This window comes from Lissotriton vulgaris, chromosome 3_1, assembly GCF_964263255.1.
Source record: "Lissotriton vulgaris chromosome 3_1, aLisVul1.2, whole genome shotgun sequence".
NCBI classification, from domain to species: Eukaryota; Metazoa; Chordata; class Amphibia; order Caudata; family Salamandridae; genus Lissotriton; species Lissotriton vulgaris.
In genome coordinates, this window is record NC_141689.1 from 473,721,763 (window position 1) to 473,745,238 (window position 23,476).

General features: G+C 42.8%; 1 protein-coding gene across 2 annotated transcripts in view; it reads left to right on the forward strand.

Annotated features, from left to right (window-relative positions):
• Positions 1-878: 878 nt before the first annotated feature.
• Positions 879-23,476, forward strand: part of TRAPPC13 (trafficking protein particle complex subunit 13) — a 373,612-nt gene continuing 351,014 nt past the window's right edge. The window contains exon 1 of one of the 2 annotated variants that reach the window (XM_086960695.1): positions 879-1,109. In XM_086960695.1, coding sequence (XP_086816821.1) covers positions 1,064-1,109 — 46 coding nt within the window. In that variant the 5' untranslated portion in view covers positions 879-1,063. The remainder of the gene's footprint in view (positions 1,110-23,476) is intronic. The other variant, XM_086960696.1, reaches the window with a different exon arrangement.

Below are 23,476 nucleotides of genomic sequence, written 5' to 3' on the forward strand. Positions count from 1 at the left end.
CACGCACAATGATCACTCTACACTCACACCATTCACCTGCTCACTCTGCACTCATAAAGCACTTGCGTTGTTCACACTGTACCTCACCTGTCACACGAGCATGCTACTCACCCTTCATTCATGTGACACTTAACTCACCTGTCCCTCTTTCTGCTGAATCTGTAATCTCACTTAAACAAGCCCATCACTAACTCTTGTACTTTGTTTGCTCGATACATGCACAATTGTCACTATTGCCTTATTTAACGTAACGTTTGCTTTTGTAACATGCTCACTTGTAATTTTTCCTCATGTTTCACTACTGTTCCTATTGTGAAGCGCTCTGATACCTTCGGGTAAGGTCCGCGCTATATAAAAACACATAAAATACAAAATAAATACAATAAATTAATTCGCCTCACTCTACACTTACATCTGCACCCAAATTCATATGATCACCTCACTCACCCTGCAGTCACTCCTCTTACCCCACTATCACATCACTCACTGTGCACTCACATGGGCACACCTGTCACCCACACAGCGCAGAGGGCTAATGTGCCTGCTACAAAGAATGTGGCCATGCAGATCACAGAACTGAGTGTGAGTAAACTGTGAGTAGCGCTAAAAAAAAAAAAAAAATGGCCCAGCCATGGCTGGGCCTACTAGCCCCGCCCCCTAATTTCGGGTCTAGTAGCGCCCCTGCATCAAGTTATTGTTGGGGATTGAAGTATAGGTTAGTTTGTTGGTTAGCATGCTAGCTAGTTGGAAACTAGCGTGCTGCAATCATAAACATATACAAAACGTGAAATGTAAGAAGAACGGAAGTTGAAACGTGGGAATACGTAAAACGTATCGCGTCACTACATAACCAACATGGTACCGAAGACTTCATTCCTATAACTAGAGAATCTGTTGATTTGTCGTCAGTTGTCACGTGATCGCACTCTATAGGCTTCCGCTGCTGGCTACTGTCAGAACTCCGAACTCCGAACTTCCGTCGTGTATATTCAGTGGCTGTCAGGGGTTGTTGCAGTCCGCCTGTAGTCCTGTCTTCGAGGCGGAAGGGGCTTGTGTTGAAACGATGGAAGTGAATCAAGCGAAACAAGAGCATCTGCTGGCGTTGAAAGGTAACAGTGCTAGGCGTCACAGGAAAAAGGGGATTGATGTCGCGGGGTAGTCAAGCTTCTCGCACCCGCAAGGGCTTTCATAGATCTCCCGGAGTGTATGTACTTGCGTGTGAGCTGTCCGCTCTCTGCAAACTGATGAACTCGCCTGTGTTACCGGTTTCGCTGTCTGGCAGCAGGACCTGTAGGCTGATCTCATGTATTATACTTGGGCGTTGTTTGCCCATGTTCTTCTCCTATCCCGTTTTGGTCTTAGAAGACAGTGTTTTATTTTGGACCCGATACTTCTTTACGAACAGCTGTGCATGAAGTGGGAACATAAAAGTGCATACTCATTTTCCCTGTGTACCTGTTTGCTTACAAGTAGTGTTAGTATTTATTCGTGTATGCATTTTTATATAGCGCTGACTTTACCCAAAGGTATCACAGCGCATGACAATATAACCAAGTGCGTTACATGAGAAGAATGTTACAAATGTACATGTTCCAGAAACAAACGAGATACAAGAAGATGTATAATACAGTAATAGATGGCAGTCACACAAAAGACACACTAGGAGGACGCTCGTAGGGGCATAGAATACAAATTTACAATAGTGAAAGAACTTCCTTGAGGGACTTGCAAAGGGAGGTATTAGTTCTGGAAGTGTCTTTGAAAGAGAAGAGATTTGAGGTCCTATTTGAAGATCCGGGTAGAGGTGGTGGTACGGAGCAGTGGAGGAAGCGAGGTCCAGATTCTCACCGCATTGCCTGAGAAAGATTGTGCCATGGATCTTCCCCTTTTGAAAGTGGGGGGCTCGAGCAGTACACTTTCCGCATCACGAGACGGTCTAGAGCCTCTAGAGATTTTCAGTTTATTCGTCGGGTATCGAGGAATTGTGCAAGGCTTTGTGGGTGATACAGGCAGACTTGTAGATTAATCTTGCCTCGAAGGGAAGCCAACGGAGGGAAGACAAAATGTGTGTGATGTAGTCATTTCTTTTTGCCCCAACTATAAAACAAGCTGCTAAATGGAGAACAGATTTAAGAGGGGAAAGGTGGGATTTGCGGAGGCCAGTAAGAAGAGAATTGAAATAGTGCAATCTAGAGAAAACCAGCAAGTGGGCCAGGGTTTTTAAGTCTTGCTCCGGAAAGACGCATCAAATCCCCCAAAAAAGACGCAGTTGGTATCGAGCATTCTTGCAATGGAATTGATGTGGGAGAGTAGATTGAGCCTTTTGTCAAGTAAGACACCAAGGGATTTTGCTCTGTCCACAACAATAGGTTTATTGTTAAGTAGATTCAGCTTATCCATCCAAGATTGAACAGGAGGAGGAGGAGAGAGTGAGGTAGAGAGAAGGAGGAATTCAGTTTTGGAGGAATTCCAAATGAGTTGATGAGCTAACATCCAGTTTTGAATAGAGTAGAGAAGTGTTGAGAAATACTGTTCGCTATTTTGATAATTTGGGATCTGTCCGAGAGGAAAGAGGCAAACCATTTAAGCAATGTGCCTTCCAAACCCATTCTGTTTTTTTACATTTTTTAAGATATCTTTATTTGCTTTTCGTAAAATAGACAGTTTACAAATGACATCGAGACAAACCCAATCTCAGTTGAAGAGTGTTAAGGAGAGTGTTATGATTAACACTGTCAAAGGCTGCAGAAAGGTCTACAAGAATCAGAAGACAAGACTCTCCTGAATCGAGTATACGCAGCTCATCATCGATCACTTGCAGCAGGGATGTTTCAGTGCTGCGGTTTTGAATGAAACCAGACTGGAAATTGTCAAGAAGATCATTATTCTTAATATGACGGGAAAGTTGTTTGGCTACACATCTTTCTGTGATTTTGGCAAGAAAAGGGAGGTTGGTGATTGGACAGAAGTTGTTGAGGTCTTTCGCAGCAGCGGTGGGTTTTTTAATAAGAGGGGTAACCTGTCCTGTTTTAAGGGCAACAGGAAAGGAGCCTTGACTGAGAAAGAGGTTAACCAGACTGGTCCAATAGGAAAGAGTATGGGTGTAGAAGTCAATGGCAATGTCACTAGGGACGGGGTCCCAAGAATGGTTGGAGGGCTTTGTTTTGAGGATGAATTTGAGGAGGGCATCTTCTGAGATGACTTCTAAGTTCTGCCAAATGACTAAGGATTCGCACTCCTCTAGGGGTGTAGGATGCATGACCTGATCCACCAATGATTTCACTTTTCTGTCAAAGAATATAGCGAATTGTGCTGCTTTCTTTGGAGAATCGTCAGGCTTGACGGTTTGGATTTTTAATGAGGTCAAATAGTTTTTTGGGTCTGTTTTTGGCTAAGTCGAGGAGGGTTCTGAAGGGGGAACAGCATTTACAACGCAACTTTTACCACACAGTACCTTTACCATGCAACTTTTACAACGCAAGTCGTTACAACGACTTGCGCTGGAGGGCGCTGTAGGATAGGGAATAGTTTAATTTACTATCCAAAACCTTCCCTACTATCCACGGGGACTGGAGTTGGAATAGTAAATTAAACTATTCACTATCCAGCGCCCCCAGCGTTGTAACGACTTGCGTTGGAAAACCTGCGTGGTAAAGGCATGAGTTGTAAAAGCATGCGTAGTAACGACCTACATCTGTTCTGAAGCGTGATGCTTTTTCATGGAAGATGTGTTTGTGGTAATTTGATCTTGCTGAACATAGAGTAGCAAGATTAGTGGTGGATGGAGATTGTCTCCATTGTTTCTCCAGGATTCTCAGGTTCTTCCTTTCTTCATAAACAATGGTGCTCAAGGAATAGGCCTTTTCCTTTTGCTTTGAAGTGGAGCAACATTATCGAGTTTGACTGCAAGGACGGAGAAGCGTTGGGAGGTGAATTCGTTGACATCCAAGTTAGGGTCTAGCCTTGGAAGTGATAGCATAGCAGAATCACACAGAGTGTCAAGGTCAATGTTTAGTGTTACAGAACTAGGTAGTAGTCCTTTTAGGTTGGCCAAGATTTAAAGAGTGTGATAGGTGAAGAGAGAAGGGGATGAGAAAGTGATCAGACCAGTCTACATGAATATGGATAGCAATAGTAGGCATGTCTGCTTTAGATATAACAAGGTCCAGAATTGAGCCCTTGGAGTGTGTTGTTTCAGTTCAGTGTTGATAAGATCATTTGCTGAGAGAAAGGTGGCAAGCCTATTAGCAGAGGAATCTTCCAACGAGCCCCAGTGAATATTGAAGTCTCCCAGGAAGATTTGTCCGTCACTTTGTGAATATTGGTCGCTCATGAAGTCGGGCTCCTATAACTGTCTGGTACGAGAATAAAAGAGGTCCCTAAATTCCTCCTGTGATAGAACTATGAAATCTATAGATGAACTCTATACTTCTTTTAGTAATATTACCTCCTGACCTTTTTCTTTTGGTGTAATGGAAGATTATGACTCTGTATGCTTTGAGATATTTCTTGGTTATTATTTATTTATGCTAATTATTATATATGAACTGAATTTTTCTTACTGGTCTTACTGTTGTATACATTTGAACTTGCTCAAATAAATATATATTTTTTAAAAATGTAGTCGGTGAGTTCCTCCAAAAAAGAAAAGCAGCCACCTGGCAGGTGATAAATGGCATGAAATCTGAAGGCTGAGCAGTGTTGCACTTGAAGCTCAAGAGACAGGCATTCGAATGTACGGAAGCAGCTGTTAGGAAAAGCCTTAAGTTGAAGGGAGTTTCTAAAGATGATTGCAACACCTCCCCCAACTTTGTCTGTTCTGTCATTTCAAAAGCTAGAATAGTCGGTGGGTAACAGAAGATCAAATGTAGAATGAGAGGTGTTGTTGAGCCATGTCTCTGTGAGGAAGAGCATGTCGAGATTTTGGAGAATTATGGGGTCATAAATTTCCATTTTGTGTTTCATTGCAGATCTGCAGTTGTGGAGGAAACAGCGTAACTCTGACAAGACTGTTTTGGTGACGGGGCGATTGGGCTTTGAAGGGTGATAAGAATAATGTTCTTGTAAGAGGGTGCCAGGGAGGAATAAGGCAGATGAATAGTTCTGACAGAAGAGATGGTCGGAATAGTGTACAGAGTAGACTTACTTGGAGAGGAAAGTGGAAGGGGGGTGGCGTGGCGTGGCGTGGCGTGGCGTTGCGTGGCGTTAGAGGTCTTCTAACTAGTTAGTAGGTTAGTGTGTCTGCAGAAGACAGATTGTGATTGGTTTTTTTGTGGTGTGAGAGCAAGGTGCTTCTTGGTAGTTTGGGGAACTGAGTATTTGCCAAGGGAATTGGGGTGTTTTGAAAGGTGTATATCTTAGTGCTTAAGAGTGAGATGGTAGTTTCAGGGTGGGAAATGGAGGTGATGAGAGATCTTACCTTATTTTCCATAGATAGTAGGGCTGAGCACGGAATGTTAGGTGGCTTGATGCATACAGGAGGGAGTGGTTGAGTGAGGTTGGTGCATTTGAGGTGAAACGAGAGTTCTCTTTGCTGATGTTGAAAGGAGGAGAAGAATTGAGGTCATATTTAGGAGGAGACAGGTGAGGAGCGAGGAGGGAGGGTGGATAGTAGGGAGGGGAAAGTGGGGAGTCAAAGAATGGCAGGAGGTTTGGGAAGAAGAGAGGAGAAGGGGCTAAAATGCTAGGAGAGGTGAATGTGAGGGGACAGGCACCAGGCAGAGTGGGGTGGATTGGGCTAGACGGTAGTTGAAGAAAGAAAATGGTTCTGCAAGGTCCGAGGGAGGGAAAAGGAAGGGCTTACTGAGGGGGATAAGGAGGTGAGCAGCATGCCTGGAGGAATGGGAGGATGAAGAGAGATGCAAGGTGTTTGTGACAAATTCGGGGTACAAGGTGAGGGGGGAGCAGGTAGGGAAGAAGAGAAGTGGAGGGAAAAGGTATGGAAAGTTAGCTTGGAGATCAGGTTGTAGGAAAGGTGGATTAAATAAGAGGATGGTTGGTAGGGGTAACGGGGGAAGAGGTAAAATTGGAATACCGGGAAGGTGCAGAGTAGAAGAAGAGAGTATTAGCCAAAGGTATGGCTGACGTGTTGACGGGAAGTGTACAATGGGAGGGGGGAAGAATGTCAGTGCTCTTCTGTTAAAAGTATTGGCCCAGTTACTTACCGGTAATCTTAATTATTCCAGGACTTCCTCTGCACAATCCTTGATCCCATAAGCCCTCCTACAGCAATGTACACAAGCCAAACAAATCTGGTGTCATACCCTAATACGTCTTACTTCCTGCCACACTTCTCATCATGCTTACAAAAGGAAGGCAACCCTCCCCACTTCTGTCATTTCCAAACATGAATCCGATAACAACATCACATTGGGATGGGTGATACCGACTTAGACTGTGGTGAGAAAGATCTTGATTTAGAGTAATGAAGATTACCAGTAAATAAGCCATCCATTACCTCCTCGTCAGCCTTCCTTTGCACAGTCCATATATTGTGAGCCGACACCAAGCAATCTCCATGTGCTTCAGCTCACTCCATAGACCCAATTCTCACCAAATACAATTGTCAGTAACGTTTATTCACTTCATTATTAATGCAGCGCTGGATCCAAAACTACAGAATTGAAAGACATCGATGCACTTCCTCCCAATTGTAACCTGTAGTGCTTCAACAATGTATGTGGCATGGACCAAGTGGCTGCTTTAAAAATGTCTCAGAAAAGGGGGTGGTGATGAACAGTGTGTCTGAATTAAGCAGACCACTCTTACCCAGTCCAAAGATCAGGGCTTGATCCATCACCGTTTTTTAGCTCACTGCACCATCCCAGCTCAGAACTTGGCTATATGCAAATTAGTCTGACCCTGGCCCAGTGTATCATGGGAACAGGGCAGACCAAACTACCAAGCCAATTCTTATACTGGGAAGGAAACAAGCTACCGGGGACCGGTTTCTGGCATTTCAGCCGTCTTCGGCCCGGCTTGCTTGAATCCTGATGGTGCAAAGAGCTAGGGACTCACATCTGAGTATACCCTTCCACGCCCTGATCTTTGTACTGGGTAAGAGTGGTCTGCTTAATTCAGACACTCTGTTCATCACCACCCCCTTTTCTGAATCGTTTTTGGCCACTATAGGTGTGGCAGGGTATACTCAGACATGAGTCCCTTTCTCACTGCACCATCAGGATTCAAGCAAGCCGGGCCGAAGACGGCTGCAATGCCAGAAACCGGTCCCCGGTAGCTTGTCTCCTTTCTGGTGAAGAATTGGCTTGGTAGTTTAGTCTGCCCTGTTCCCATGATGAACTGGGCCAGGGACAGACTGATTTGCATATAGCCAGGTTCTGAGCTGGGATGGTGCAGTGAGATAAATAATGGTGATGGATCAAGCCCTGATCTTTGGACTGGGTAAGAGTGGTCTGCTTAATTCAGACACTCTGTTCATCACCACCCCCTTTTCTGAATCGCTTTAAAAATGTCAGCCTTTGAAACACCTTTCAATGCCGCTCATGTGGCTGGCACTGCTCTCTTTGATCTCCCCTGTACCTGCGTATTCAGAGATTTTTATTGTTTTTCATACAATACCACAATGGCTTGCTTCAGGCAGCAGCTTAGTGTTGAAAGAGAGGGTTTTGTACCTTTCCTTGAAGAATCAAATGTAACAAATAATCCACATTTTGTAAAGGGATCAGTTCTCTTCATATAAATCATGATAGCACTACGTACATCCAGGCTATGCAAGCATTTCTCCACCTGAGAAGTAGAAGAGGGCAAATACATTTGTAATACCAAGTTGGTGGTATAGTGAAACACTGAAGGAGCCTTTGGAATAAAGGAAGGACTCTGCTTAAGGATTCTGCTGTCTGGCAGAATCTTAAAACATGGCTCAGATCATAAAAGAGGCCTCAGTTATCTTCCCTGATGTGATTGCCACCAGAAACAACACCTTAAGAGACAGAAAGCTGAGATCAACTGCACTCCCTTACTCAAAAATCGCCTTTTGTAGTAACTGAGGCAATCAGGGAAAAGGCCTCTAATTCAGAACATTTTTACCAGACATGCAGGTCTAGTGACTTGAAAAATCTGTTTGATCTATTGCTCTTGACTCCTAAACTTGTCTCAAATTGTGTGAGCCAAAGCAAATATTTTATTTCACAAACGCACATTATTTTCATTACCATATACAAGACCACCTTGAAATAGTTGTATGCCTGAACCACGCATGCCGGTTCCACGCAGGCTGAACGAAATTCTTAACCACAAATATGCCTTTACCACGCATGCCTTTACAACAAATCATGCCTTGTTAACTCCTTAACCGCGGCGGGAGTTCTGAAGAGTGGGCGTGGCTGCGTCGACCAACGGACATGCGCAGCACTAGCTAGGAAGTGCTTGTGACAGCAGTTGGTGCGCGCAGGGAAGGGGTTAAGGCATGTATGGTAAACACATATCTATCGTTAAGAATTCACAGGTAAGTCTTAACCCCCAACCCCTGCCCCTGGCCTGAGTTCCTAACACCTTGGCTGCTATGGGTTTTCCCGCTGGGTGCTGCAATATCAAGATCCCCATTATTCATGACAAAGCCAGCTCGTCATAAGCGCAGGGCAGGTAACACCCATGACGAGCTGGCTTTGTCATTAGCGTCGAAGGGGCTAAACTACTCCATTCCTGCCCAGCCCTAGTAACTTATTGGACCACCTTCCCCATATCCCTAAAACCGACCCTGCTCCCTTAAGTCCTAAGAGGTATTATGACCCCTGCCCCGCCCTGAGCCCTAAAACGGCACACAAGCCCTGAAAACTACCCCAAACTCCCCTCAGCCCTGAAAACTTCCTCTCCCCAGCCCAGAAAACTACCCCTGACCCACCCCCAGCCTAGAAAACTACCCCTTACGCACCCTCAGCCCACAAAACAACCCCGACCCACCACGCACCCCAACTTAAAATAACCTTACCCAGCCCACAAAACATTCCCGACCCAGTCCACAAAATAACCACGCCCCCCCAGCCAACAAAAGTACCCCGACCCAGCCCAACTTTAAATAACCCGACCCACCCCCAGCCCCACTTACCTCACCACAATATCTTCCTGCTTCCATCTGTCTGTAATCCCTACCGCGCATATGCCTTAACCACGCACATGCGTGGTTGGGGCATATGCGCAGCAGGGCTTGCGTAGTTAAGCCTTCGTTGTAAAGGCTGTTCGTTGTTCAGCTTTCGTGGTAAACACTGTTTACCCCTTTAAGTATGTGAGTTTAGCAGGTCTACTGTACAAAAAGCTCCTATGTTTGATTTAATAGGCTAAACTGCTCCATCTTTTATAAAAATCTATCTCATATATTGTACACATGACCCCTGATTTTTCTTGTAGTTCACTAATTGAATTACTATCAGGGTGGGGCAGGAATGTTTCTCAGTTTATATTTAAAAACTCTGACTTTAATACATAGATCACTAAAGCATGATGTGATAGCGCACTGTCCTTTACAGACAAGCATTTTCCATTGAATGTCCACAAACTTTTCCACTGACTTGCAGTTTTACTGATAAAACTATGTGGGTGTAAACCATAATGTCTGGAAATCGTGTTTCAGGAAAGAGTTATTTTCACATCAACGAGTTAAGTATTCTGATTTGTTTTTATCATGTTCTCACTTCAGAATTACAAAAAAAGTTCTTTCCGAACTACTTAAATATATTTTGAAACATTTGTACAGTTAATTTGCAAGCTATTTAAATGTTGTGTGACCAACACGACTGTCAGTCAGTTCACTTTACAAAATCCTCTGACTTTGCAGTCGGAGAAAGAAAAGTAAACCTAGATCTCCAGGGTAAAAAGCAGTTATTTGGCAGAAGACTGACATTTCACCTCTCTTTGAAAGCACAGCAAATGTGACCAGATAAAAACAAGATTTAAAAGCATCTTTTATGCTCATTCAGTTTCTCAATGAACAGGGCACCTGTTCTTTGCAAGCTCGCCATAAGGGGCCAGTAGGCCCTAAAATAGCTGGACCTGATAAAATCTGACTCTTCATAACAAGCTGGGGAGTGGATTTCTGGAAGCATGTGGATGAGCCCATGTTGGAACCGCGTTGTGATTAGCTGGCCTCTATTGAAAGAAGCACTTTAGTAGTATAGAAACCATAGTAATCAAAACCTCTAGGTGTGGGCTCCTAGTTCTAATAGCTTCCCGTTGAGCTCTCAAAGTGGATACTGCCAGACACAACCCATAGCTGTTCAAATCTACCCCTCAAGTGCCAGACCCCTAGCTGTAGATGTGCCAGACCTTACTTCGACAAGAGGACCCCTTTGAGCAGATAAGCAAAGCACAGAATCATCTTGTTCCAAAACCACCAACTGAAGGAGGCGAGGAAGCCATAGGCACTGCCTCCAACATGTCCTTCTGTATTTTCTGTAACACTTTCCCCAATAGAGGAATGGGACGATTGGGGTAATTACTCCACTTTGCCCCCGGGGGTGCAGACAGACTATTACCCTCTTTAGTTGGGGGGAGGAGGGCGTAAACATGACTGTGGTTGGTAGCCCCCACCCCTATATTTTATAATTTAAAAAAGAAACAAAAAAACTTTCGAGTCTAGTTGAGTTTATGTCCACCCCATTCCCCCAGGAGGCAGACCTGGGGTATTTACCTCCATCTGCTCCCCAGGGGACAGAAAGACTGATGATCCATTTACTTCAGGTGGGGGCATAGCCATGCCCATACTGGGCAGCATCCACCTCTACATTAAACAAAAAAAACATTGTCTAGTGGGCACTCTGCGCTCCTGTGAGGGCAGATCAGGAGTAATTGTCCCAGTTTTCCTACTCTAAAAGGGGCAGAAAGACTGTTGCCTCATTTATTTGGGGTGAGCAAAGCAAAACCAAAGGGGATGATGGATGGAGTGTTGAACATTGCAAGCACTCACCCCCAGTCAACTGATCTGGGTTTAATCCATCGTTCTTTAGCTCACTCCGCCACCCCAGTTCAGACATGGCCATATGCATATCAGTCTGACCCAGTGCCTCATGGGTCTTTGGGATATTCTCATTAAATCAGAAACATGTTTCTTACTCCTGTCCCATAAAAAGCCCAGAGAGAGGTTTTTCAAAAGTAGGCAGGGTATGCCCAGACGTGGGTCCCTTGCTCACTTTGCCACTGGATTCAAGCTTGCCTGGCTGATGATGGCTGTTTAGCCAGAAACCGGTCCCAGGATGCTTGTTTCTGGTCCAGGGAAGACATGGCTTGGCAGTTCAGGCTGGACTGTTCCCATGAGGCACAGGGTCAGACTGATTTGCATATGGCCATGTCTGAACTGGGGTGGCGGAGTGAGCTAAAGAATGATGATGGATTAAACCCAGATCAGCTGACTGGGGTTGAGTGCTTGTAATGTTCAACACTCTGTCCATCATCCCCTTTGGTTTTGCTTCATTTAGTTGGGGTGGCACCCATCGTCCTTGTTGTGTTTTAAAAAAAAAGTTTTATACTACAATTTGACTGAAAGCACTCCGCGAGCAGCCTGATGGAAAAAATGGAATAAAGGACTTCCTCTGTTGCTGAGCATCAGAGGGGCCTTTAGGTGCCTCCTCAGTGTGGGCCAATGCCCGACACCCACACTGAGGAGGTAGTGCGGCCAATGGGTGCACCTTTTAGTCTTAATATTATTATTATTATTATTATTCAAACAAAGCACGCTAGGCCATTATTTACCTATAGCTAATAACCCTGAGAGGTACTGTTATCGCCGGCACCAGATGGTTGAGTGGTTGAAGAGTCCACTAGAAAATAAGGTCTCCAAATACACGTCTTTTGTTCCGATTAAATAAATGATTCCTGTAATGAGTATTTTAGCCTAAGAACTTAACCTTCCTCACAAATCACAGTGACATTTCAAAAATGGTTCAAAGTGCTGCAAACCAGTCCGTGTGAAGCGAAAGCTGTTATATGTTGCTGACTTTATGATGACGTTTTCCCCATTCCTGTGTGATTTTTGTTTTAATTGATAATATATAGCTTGGTAAAGGTTAAACTATGTAAGCCTGTCTCCAAACTAGGTTTTCGTAATCTAAATCTCAAATGTATGTAGCTGTACTAAACCAGAAGATTAGAAGGGAGAGATTAGAAATTGCTCTTTGCACTTCTAATGTACCATGTTATGTTGAAGGTGATGGTAGAAACGACTACCATACCCTCAACCCCCATTCTACAGCATCCACAGAGTCTCTCTGTAGACCTCTGTCATAATTCTGACTGAGCCTTTTGAGTTCTAGAGTTCATGAAATTGTATTGGTTTGTTGCTGTTTCACAACTGACACATACAGTGTAATGTTAACCTAATAGTAACATAAGTTACAAAAACAAACTTGTTCAAAAATATTTGAGCTTAATATTGGGTGTGTTTTTGCACCTGATTTTCAAGTTAAAAAAAAATAAATTCTTTTTCATGCATGAAGAGATTAACCGATTTACTCAGACTCACAGGGGTGTTGTGCCAAGACCTAACAGGCATTGGCCAAGCCAATAAGTCTCACTTTAAGAATATTGGCTCTGCCATTGCCTTTACTGCATGCTAGACAGCATGGGCATTGCCGACTCTGCAGTGATATGTAACCATGCTGTATAGTAGCGTGGCTGCTGTGCAGCAAGGCTAAAAATAATAATAAAAAAGGGACTATGATGCATCTAGCGCTAAGGCATTAACAAAAAAAACCTTTTGTTCTGCCTGCGTCATAGCGCTTTTAAAAAGAGTTTTAGCTACACTGCAAAGCATCCATTCTGCTGAACAGCATGGCTACTAAACACTGCCAAAACCAATAGCTCTCATTGGCAGGACATTTGCCAATGCCTGTTGTATGTGCTGCATCAATTTCTGAACTTCACTGTCTATTTATGGTCACTCCTGCTTTGTTCTGCTTGATTCTTCTTTTGCTCCAGGGACCGTACTATTGATTTCCTAAGTTTCTTTTTTGCATGAATTTTAGGATCCAGTCATTCTTTTCTAACACCCTTATATGCTTCCTAGGGTGTTAAGGTAGAATTAACTGACCTCACGCTATCTGTGAAATAGGCCCTAGTGACGTCTAAAAGGGTAATTGTCATTTCATGATCCCCAAGTCTCATCTACTAAGCCTTGAATTACAGTGGGAAATGATCAAAGATGCCTTTTGCCAAGTAATCAATCTTAGGGATGTTCCGAATCGGAGCTGTTTGAGCAAAGAAATAGTCCAACCAGGACATTGATTTATGTGCCCCTGCGAATTAAGAATAATGTTGATTTAAAAGCATGTTTGAACGTCCATAGATAAGAGAGCTGTTGTCTCGTACGTATCTATATCTGTATTAATCCTTTACTCCTACTATAGGAAGAAAGAAAAAGCCTTCAACTCACTCCATGTACACTACTGTCTTATCCTACTGTCTTATCCTATACTCTCTCAGTATATTCTCTACCTCATTTCTGACTCATCCCAAACCTCATCTAACTAATAGGATCTCCAAAATAACACTAGCTAGACTCTTCCCTCCTCTATCCCATTCAATCAAACTAACAGTCTCACATGTCCACCACTCAAATTAATAATTTGTATTTCCCTGTACTAATCTACCACTATTCCTTAGGGTTCCGGAGTAGCGTGCTACTCTCCGAAAAGCCCTTCAACGCCTTGTATGGGGTAGTAGGCGCTATATAAATACAATTACAATATTTTGCCATGTATGTAAGGGCTGTCGTATCCTACATCAAACTAGTTCACCCATCCATGTCTTTGAATATAAAGTTGTTAAAATCCTCTTGCTCTTTTTGTGTGGAAGACCTAGATTACAATGGTAAAGGGTCTGTTTTAAGGTGGCCGGCTGTTATCTCTGTAGTGAAGACACAGTTAATATGGTGTACTATTTCCTCCCTCTTGCCCGATGGACACCTGCACAACTACCTCCTGGGTCCAACCAGGTCTTGTATACTGGAAGCCAGGTGCGTCTTTACTGTATGGACCTGTCACCAGAGGCCTCACTTGAAGCTGCTTGTGCCAGGGTGATGCACGTCCTCATTCACATGAATTTGCAGTATGAGCCTAATTAGTGTGTTTACTGCAACAGGATTAGGTATTAAATCCCCATCTTTGGAGGCATTGAGGCACCCCTTTTCGTTTGATTCTTAATACCATTAACATTCCATGTCAGAATTTTGATATTTTCTCCGTCTTCTAAACCTTGCTCAGTGACCTTCTATTATACATTCCCACATGTGAGGCTTAATCGTCTCACCCAGCCAGCAGAGGGGAAATAGTGGTTGCAGCAAGTCGTAACCTGCATCTCTGGTACCCCCAAATCTAACTTTTACCTTTCCCCCTTTAAACTGACAAAGACTACAGAGAAAACAAGTACCTAACCCTCTTTCATACGATTGATTTGCAACTAATTGCTACTCCAGAGTAAAAAAGGTCTGCCGCCCACCTTTAATCCCCATTAACCAAAGTCTCATGGTTAAAACAAGCATTTGCAATGCAATAGGTCTCGTATTAGGAACGTTTGAGCAATTGGTATTGTAAATGACAATTTTTTTTATTTAGGTTTTGTTTTTGAAAATAGCGAAATTAATAGCTTCGTCATTTACCATGCCAATAGTTATAACTTTCGCAAATGTGACACCTATAGCATTTGTAATGCAATATGTGTTGTATTTACGTGACTTACATGTATTGATATTACAAATAACAATGGTTTTTATTTTTTTTAAATTATTAATACTTAAATAAAAGTTATTGTAATTTATAATGGCAATAGCTTAAACTTTTGTAAATAACATTTGTGAAGATTATGTTCAGTGTATTTTATTGTGACGAAAATCCAAGAACATATGTCAAATATTAACATCTTTTTGTTACATTTGTAATAAAGCTTGAAACATTGAGATAACATATTTGAAATAGTTGTTGTTGAATGGTTGCACAGATTGATGCTGTGGTGGAGCTCAGTGATGTTGTGGTGCCACTGAGTGATGCAGTGGTGGTGCTGAGTGATGCGGTATGCTATGCTATGTTTTGTTTTGCTATCCTATGTTTTGTTTTGTTATGCTATGCTATGTTTTGTTTTGTTATGCTATGCTATGTTTTGCTATGCTATGCTATGTTTTGCTATGCTATGTTTTGTTATGCTATGCTATGTTTTGTTATGCTATGCTTTTTTATGCTATGCTATGCTTTTTTATGCTATGCTTTTTTATGCTATGCTTTTTTATGCTATGCTATGTTTTGTTATGCTATGTTTTGCTATCCTATGCTTTGAATTGTTATGCTATGCTATGCTGTGTATTGTTATGCTATGTTTTGTTATGCTATGCTATGTTTTGTTATGCTATGCTATGTTTTGCTATGCTATGCTATGTTTTGTTGTATTTTTCTATGCTATGCTTTGCTATGCTATGTTTTGTTGTGTTTGGTATGCAATGTTTTGCTATGCTATTATATGTTTTGTTGTGTTTTGTTAAGCTATGTTTTGTTGTGTTTTGCTATGTTTTGTTATGCTATGTTCTGTTATGTAATGCTATGTTTTGTTATGTAATGCTATGTTTTGTTTTGTTATCCTATGCTATGTTTTGTTATGCTTTGCTAAGCTTTGTTTTGCTATGCTATGCTATGTTGTGTTATGCTATGCTATGTTGTGTTTTGTTATGCTATGCTATGTTTTGTTGTGTTTTGTTATGCAATGCTATGTTTTGCTATGCTTTGCAATGCTATGTTTTATGTATGCTACATTTTGTTGTGTTTTGTTATGCTATGCTATGTTTTGTTGTGTTTTGCTGTTTTGTTATGCTATGTTTTGTTGTGTTTTGCTGGTTTGTTATGCTATGTTTTGTTATGCTATGCTATGTTTTGTTATACTATGCTATATTTTGTTTTGCTATGCTTTGTTATGCTATGCTTCGTTTTGTTATGCTATGTGTTGTTGTGTTTTGCTATGTTTTGTTATGCTATGTTCTGTTATGTAATGCTATGTTTTGTTATGTAATGCTATGTTTTGTTTTGTTATCCTATGCTATGTTTTGTTATGCTTTGCTAAGCTTTGTTTTGCTATGCTATGCTATGTTGTGTTATGCTATGCTATGTTGTGTTTTGCTATGCTATGCTATGTTTTGTTGTGTTTTGTTATGCAATGCTATGTTTTGCTATGCTTTGCAATGCTATGTTTTATGTATGCTACATTTTGTTGTGTTTTGTTATGCTATGCTATGTTTTGTTGTGTTTTGCTGTTTTGTTATGCTATGTTTTGTTATGCTATGCTTCGTTTTGTTATGCTATGTTTTGTTGTGTTTTGTTATGCTATGCTATGCTTTGTAGTGTTTTGCTATGCTATGTTTTGTTTTGTTATGCTATGTTTTGCTAGCCTATGCTTTGTTTTGTTATGTTATGCTATGCTATGTTGTGTTTTGTTATGCTGTGCTATGTTTTGTTATGATATGCTTGTGAGGATGTGTGAGTGTGTTTGAGGTGAGTAGGGTGAGGGGGTGTGAGGGTGAGGGGGTGTAAGGGTGAGGGGGTGTAAGGGTGAGGGGGTGTAAGGGTGAGGGGGTGTGAGTAAGGGTGTGTCAGGGTGTGTGAGGATGAGGGTGTGAGGGTGTGTGAGGAGGAGGGGGTGAGGGGGTGTGAGGGGGAGGGGGTGAGGGTGTGTGAGGGGGAGGGAGTGAGGGGTGTGAGGGGGAAGGGTGAGGGGGAAGGGTGAGGGGTGTGAGGGTGAGGGGTGTGAGTGTGAGGGGGTGTGAGGATGAGGGGGTGTGAGGGTGAGGGGGTGTGAGGGTGAGGGGGTGTGAGGGTGAGGGGGTGCGGGGTGTGAGGGTGAGGGTGTGTGAGAGTGAGGGTGTGTGAGAGTGAGGGTGTGTGAGAGTGAGGGGGTGTGAGGGTGAGGGGGTGTGAGGGTGAGGGGGTGTGAGGGTGAGGGGGTGTGAGGGTGAGGGAGAGTGAGGGGTGAGTGGGTGGGTGAGGGGGGTGAGGGTGAGGGGCTCTGAGGGTGAGGGGGTGAGGGTAAGTGAGGGTGAGAGGGTGAGTGATGGTGAGAGGGTGAGGGATGGTGAGGGTATGAGGATGAGGGTGTGAGGGTGAGTGAGGGGGTGTGAGGGTGAGGAGGTGTGTGAGGATGAGGGGGTGAGAGGGTGTGAGGGTGAGTGTTACTATGCTAGATGGGGGCATTTGTGCATGTTACCTGCAAACATAGAAAGTCCTCCTGGGTATAAACGGGAGCCAGCCACGTACAGTGAATGAATGAGTGAATTAATAAATACATGTTTTTGTTTCAATTAATACAAATTGTTATGAAAGCCATACACAATGTATCCCGTGGGGAATGTTATTAGTTCATAGTTAAAACACCAAAATGTCATTTCATGTGGATGATATCGAAATACTATGATTTAACTAGAAATAATAAAACCATTAAGAATTGATATATGGCCACAATCTTTAACTTTCCGACTGCCTTTAGACCAGTAGTGGGTCTTTGCTTATGATTCCATGAATTTGTCGTGCAAATGTTGCTAACCGTGCCAGTTCCGTCGGGGTCTCCAAATAGAGTGTTGTATCATTTTTTTAAATCACAATGCACCCTTTGGCCAGGCCTGCTCCACAATACAGAAAATTCTTGATAAAGGCCTAGATTAGGACACGTCCGGTGAGCCTTTACGTGTACCATGTTTCAGATGCGGGCTTCCAAAAACTAAAAAATATATAATTCGTAATCGTGCACGTTGCTTAATTTTTGCTAATTATGTTTTCTTGTAATTTCTCGATAAGTCATGTAATTACTCATCTTTGGTTGGACACTTTCGAAGTACGCAATTGTAACAAAACCATATGTCAACCTGGCACTCAACTTTGCTAAATATAAGGTGGACATCCTGAGAGGGAGCTTTAGTTTAGTTGGCGCTTAAACACTTTATATATTTATGGCCTTTTTCAAAGCGCCAGAACTGTGATCCCTCCCCTCCACATCCCACTCCACCCACCCGCAAAGTCAACACGCTACTCACTAAATAGCAGACTCTAATGCACTGCATTTCTTGCTACAAAAAAACATCGCTCTGAAGCTACTTTTCGGTTTTCTGTTCCATGCACTACAAAATCCTAATTAAGAAATAAACACAGATAAGAACTTTTCAAAGCTTAGAAAGTGGTAATTTAAAAACTGGGATGCAATCTTTAATGTTTCATTAAACAAAATTGATATAATCTGCAGTTTATAAATGGCAAAAAAGTGCACCTTTTACTGAAAACTGAATGCCCGTTGACATCTAAGTTCAAAATAGACGCATGCAACCCATTCAGAAAATGTATCGTAGGAGATAAATCATGCCGAAAAAAATCAAGCCCAGCGAAGGAAGAGCTTCTAGTGATAAATGAAGCAGGGTATTTAATAAAGAAACATTTAAGTAGCATGCAAAGCGTTTGAAATAGACTCGCTCTTTACTGTTACAAACAATAAAGCGAGTCAGCTTTGTTGTCAATCCCTATTTCTGGCGTGGCTCATCGAGACTGAGGCAGCTGTCCAGTGGCATTGTTGACATTCCAGCCTAGTGAGGTAATCATGGGCCCGGCCGGCTGGGCAGACTCGCAGTCGTCGGATCCTTCCGCACGGTTGGCTGTGAGAGGAGACACCTCAGCGCGCCAAACAAGAGCCTGGGCGGGGAAAGCAGATATGCAAATGAAATGCTCCCGAGGCAGCGATGCAGACGAAAACTTCACATTAGAAGAGGAGACGAGGCTTAAGGACATAAACGTACTTACACTGGTTCCATGTGGCACTTTTCAATAACAGGGTCAAAGTAATTTACAAACACCACGACGCAAGACCGAGGAGTGATGTAACGCCAACAGACTAATGTGACACAACGCTCAGTTTTGGCTAAAACGTCGAGCCTACTAAGTTACTTTAAACAGGGAGTAAAGGACAACGGAATTTAAAAGGTTAGAAGTTAAAGCTCCTTCCATTCATTTAAATAAATGACAGAATCATGGGTACTGTAAAATCAAAGGCGCCGTATTATAGGTGCAACCGCTTCAGAAAAGTCACAAGGGATCTGCTTTGTGCGTGCAATTAAGTGATGCTCTCGTCATTGCAGGGGGCGGGGCAGCCGAACCCTAACCCTTTGAAGTAGCCAGGCTGGAAAAAAAAAGCAATTAGGACGGCCTGCAGCCGTGAATAAGTGACGGCGGGGCAGCTGAAGCCTTTTATGTGGCAAATGCTGCTGGCAGGGGGAAGCCTGTGGGGAAATGCAAGCTCGTGCACGAAGGAGCTTGTGGTCACGTGATTTTTTTACGTGAACTGTTGAGAATCCTCATCATAAAAAAGTGGATGGATAGGAAAAGGTCTCTCTCTGAGACCTAAAAAGTGGATGGATAGGAAAAGGTCTCTCTATGAGACCTAAACAGCTGTTGACTAAGAATATACAAATGTGCTAGAGACTGTGGGAAGAGTACCCATACATCAGCAGCAGACTCTTCCAGAACAATCTGCAATCTAGCAACATGTGTTGGTCAGACTAACCACTGAGGGAATCCACAGTTTCTCCAAGGCAGGGGTAAAGGGGTCGTCATCTCTGCAGCAGCCTAGGTTTCATCCATGTTCCTCTGCTGTCTCCACCCTTTTCCTCACCTATCAACTCTTGTATTGTGCCTCGCAACGAGCGCATCACAAGCTATTTATTTTGTCGAACTGTTGCTTGGTGGTCTTTTTTGGTTGTTTCTCTTTGCTACCCTGTCCCATGTTGATTCTTGGGTATAAAAGTAGTTGTTCTTTAATTGTTTGACTTTCATTTGTCCTGGTAAGAGAACTAACTATATTCGCCTCAACGTGGTCATTGGATTTCTGTTGGTTCTACTAAGTGTAGTCTTTAAAAAACATGACAGAGGTTGTACCACACAGCTCAGTTCCTCTTTATATGCTATTGTTAACAGAGGGTAATTGTCCCAGTGGTTGAGGCTTTATGTGTACTCTTTTAAGTCTAGTATGAACTTAGCTGTGGTCCATCCCTGTCTGGCGCAAAGTGTCCGACACCATGTATGTACTTTCCTTATTTGCAAGTTCTAAATAATTTGTGTGCCTTAACCTTAGTAACAGAATCCTTCCAGCTTTATGTCTCTAGTTTTATCATCAAACTGGTGTTAAGTACAAATACATGGTAATAACTGTGGGTTTGTTCATATGTTGAAGAAAGTTAGTATATATGTGAAAGTATATTTGTAGACTTGAAAAGGTCCAATGAATCTCTGGATGAGTCTGGTGTTGGTAATCTGACTGTACATTGATCCGCAATGAAATGGAAAATATTTTGAAGAGTAATAATAAAGAGTAGCCCACTACATAAAAGGGTTGGATTATGTTGTATTTGACCGATGGGGTGTGCAACCACTGCCTTAGTTAGTTCTATCTTTTTTGTTTTTTTGTTGTGACTGCATTTCTGATGTGTCTGGTTTTGTCTAATTATAAGAAAGTGAAATAGTTTTTCATGGGTACAGCTAGTGCTGCCTTCACCCTGAGTATGTACAAGGGTGTATATGGTTTTTTAACTTTGCCACCTAAGGTATTTAGTCACACAGAATCTTTCTGGTAGAGTGATTTGCTTAAATGTTCCAAAAAAGCCTTAATGACTTTGCTTCCTCATGTCAGATGAACAGAGAGAAAGGTAGAATCCGTTAGTCTTTCCTTCATGGATCCTTCACTGGAGTCCAACAGTGTCTATTTATGCTTCCTCCAGGCCTCCCTTATACCACTAATAGCAGCGTAAATGGCGAAATCCCCTTTCAAGATTATTAGTCTGTTTAGCTTGGTCAGGTGATTTCACTTTAACTGAACTGTGTGGAAGGGCATTGTAAAGTGATCAGCTTTGTATTTGTGACCGTCTCAAAGTGTACCACCTACTGGAGGCAGGAAACTCTGGTATCTGGAATGAAGACTCTAGCAAATTATCTTGCCGTTGGCATTTGTTAGGTCAATAAAGTCTTGAATCGGAACGTATTTGAGGGTGTAAACTTTGTTCCTTGCTGTCAACTTTATCTTAAGACGGAAGTTGTGGACTCTGTAAACCAACAGAAGTTGAAGTCTTAACAAAAAGGTTCTGAAACCTTTCAAAATACCACTGCCTGGTGATCTTTTAAATGTGGGGGCATTTCGTCCACCTGGAGACACTCTGCTGATCTCTTCCCAGCTACCTTCTGTACCAGACCTGCCAAATGTGCATTTCCTGACATCATCTACTTCAAAGCTGACCATGGCGTCAATGGTAGTTTTACAAACTGTATTGGAATTGAAGGTCATAAGATCTCTGTGGCGGGCCTTGGAGAAGTGGAAGTCACTGTACTCAAGCCTCAGATGTCCTACCAAAGCTGTATGATACAGCTGTTACCAAAGAAGTTCCAGAGAGCAGGCGTGTGGGTGTCTGTGAGGCAAAATGGCATACCTAGACTTTTGATAACTTGTAACTTGTAACTGGGTTTTGTATCGCGCCAACTCACCGACAGGTCTCAAATCGCTTCTGACCAGGTACAGCAACAAGAAACAAGATGAAAGTATAGAAATGTCTAGAGATGGCGACCTAACTACTGGGATGTAAACGCGTCTTTGAAGAGTAAAGTCTTCAGGGATTTCCTAAAGCGGAGAAGGTTGGATTCTCTACGGAGCGCCTCCGGTAGCTTGTTCCAGATGATAGGAGCCTGAACTGAGAAGGATCTGCCTCCTTTTGTTGCCAGTTTAAAGCGTGGGCAGGATAGCAAAAAGGAGCCGGAAGATCGCAAGGCGCGCTTAGGTTCATATATTTCAAGCCTATCTTTTATATAGGCTGGCGCCTGTCCATGGATTGCTTTGTGGCAGATGCACAAACTCTTGAATTTGACTCTTTGTATTATAGGAAGCCAATGTAGCCTATAAAGCAAGGGGGAGGCGTGAGTCCGCTTCGGAACTCCAAATATCAGACGAGCTGCGTCATTCAAGATGACCTGAAGACGATTAGTGGAGTTTTTTGGGAGGCCTAGGTATAACGCGGTACCGTAGTCGATTCTAGACACTATTGTGGCTGAAACAATGGTTCGAAGCATATTCCTTGAGAGTAGAGGGACGAGCTTACGTAGTTGCCTGATCAGGTTAGTACAGGAGCCAACCACAGCGGACACTTGGTTGGCCATCGAAAGTTCCTGATCGATTTTCATGCCGAGGCTCTTAACACTAGGGCACGGTTTTGGGGTAGGTCCAAGTTCTTGTGGCCAGAACAAATCATTCCAGGGGGAAGTGGAGGTTGAAACTACGAGGACTTCCGTTTTGTCTGGATTGATTTTCAATAGATTAGACGACATCCAATTTACTGTGAACCGTAGTATATCTTGGGCCATGGACTGAGCCGATATTGTGTTGTCGATACTCAGCAGCAGCTGAGTATCATCGGCATTGTTAAAAACTTTACAGCCCATGTTTGCCAGGGATTCTATCAGTGGCTGTAAGTATAGATTAAATAAAAGTGGAGAGAGCGCGGACCCCTGCGGAACTCCACAAACTAAGGTGCCCACACCTCCACAAACTAAGGTGCCCACATCGGAGACCTGATCTCTCTGGGATTTTTATGGGACAGGAGTCAGAAACATGTCTCTGATTTAGTGAGAATTTCCCTAAGACTCATATTGGCTCCATAGAAGAGTCTGCTCACCTCAGTTCCTACTCTTTTTCAGTTTTTTTTAATGTTATTTGTGTCTTTTACAGAGCGATCCTGTGTTTGTTTGGATCGTCACTGTTCTGTTCAGGGAGGCTAAAACCAGCTTTGCTTCTAGCTTAAAAAATCTTTTGGTTTAATTTGTGAGCCTGTCCGACAACGTTGTATCATACAACTTTTCTAAGCACCACAGGGACTGCACATTGGGGATCAGCCCCAGACTTTTTTAAACTTGAAAAAGGGCCTTGATCCTACCCTTCGAACCACCCCAGTGAGGGCAAAGGCAAATCTCTCACCGTTATGAGGCTAGTGCCGCAATTCTGTTTTTCCCTAAATCAAGAATTATCATCATTGTAAAACATGGATTTTAAAGATTTATCTGCCTGAAAATGTTTAAATGACTGCCATTTCAATGCGGTTTTAGTGCAGCATGTGACAGCAAGCAAGTCCTGCAGGCATGGTTAAGTCATAAAGGCTGCCTGTCAGTCTTTATCCATTAAAGCATTTTACGTTTGGATAAGACCATGTCTGGGTGAGGTTCCGAAGCTTAAATAGGAATACTCCTGGGTGCAGGCACATTCCTTATGTGCTGTATGGATATTGCTCAAAAGAATACATTCAATCTGGGGCGACTTATTTACTTTTTACAACTTTTCTATTAGCACCATAAAACATTTCAAAATTCAATTTAACAAACCTATGCTGCTTCTTAATACTCATGTATTCTGATATCTAGCTCTGTAGTCTGTCCTATTTTCAAAAAGTTCCTTTCTCACACATTCTGTATGGCGTATGTTTTGTTGG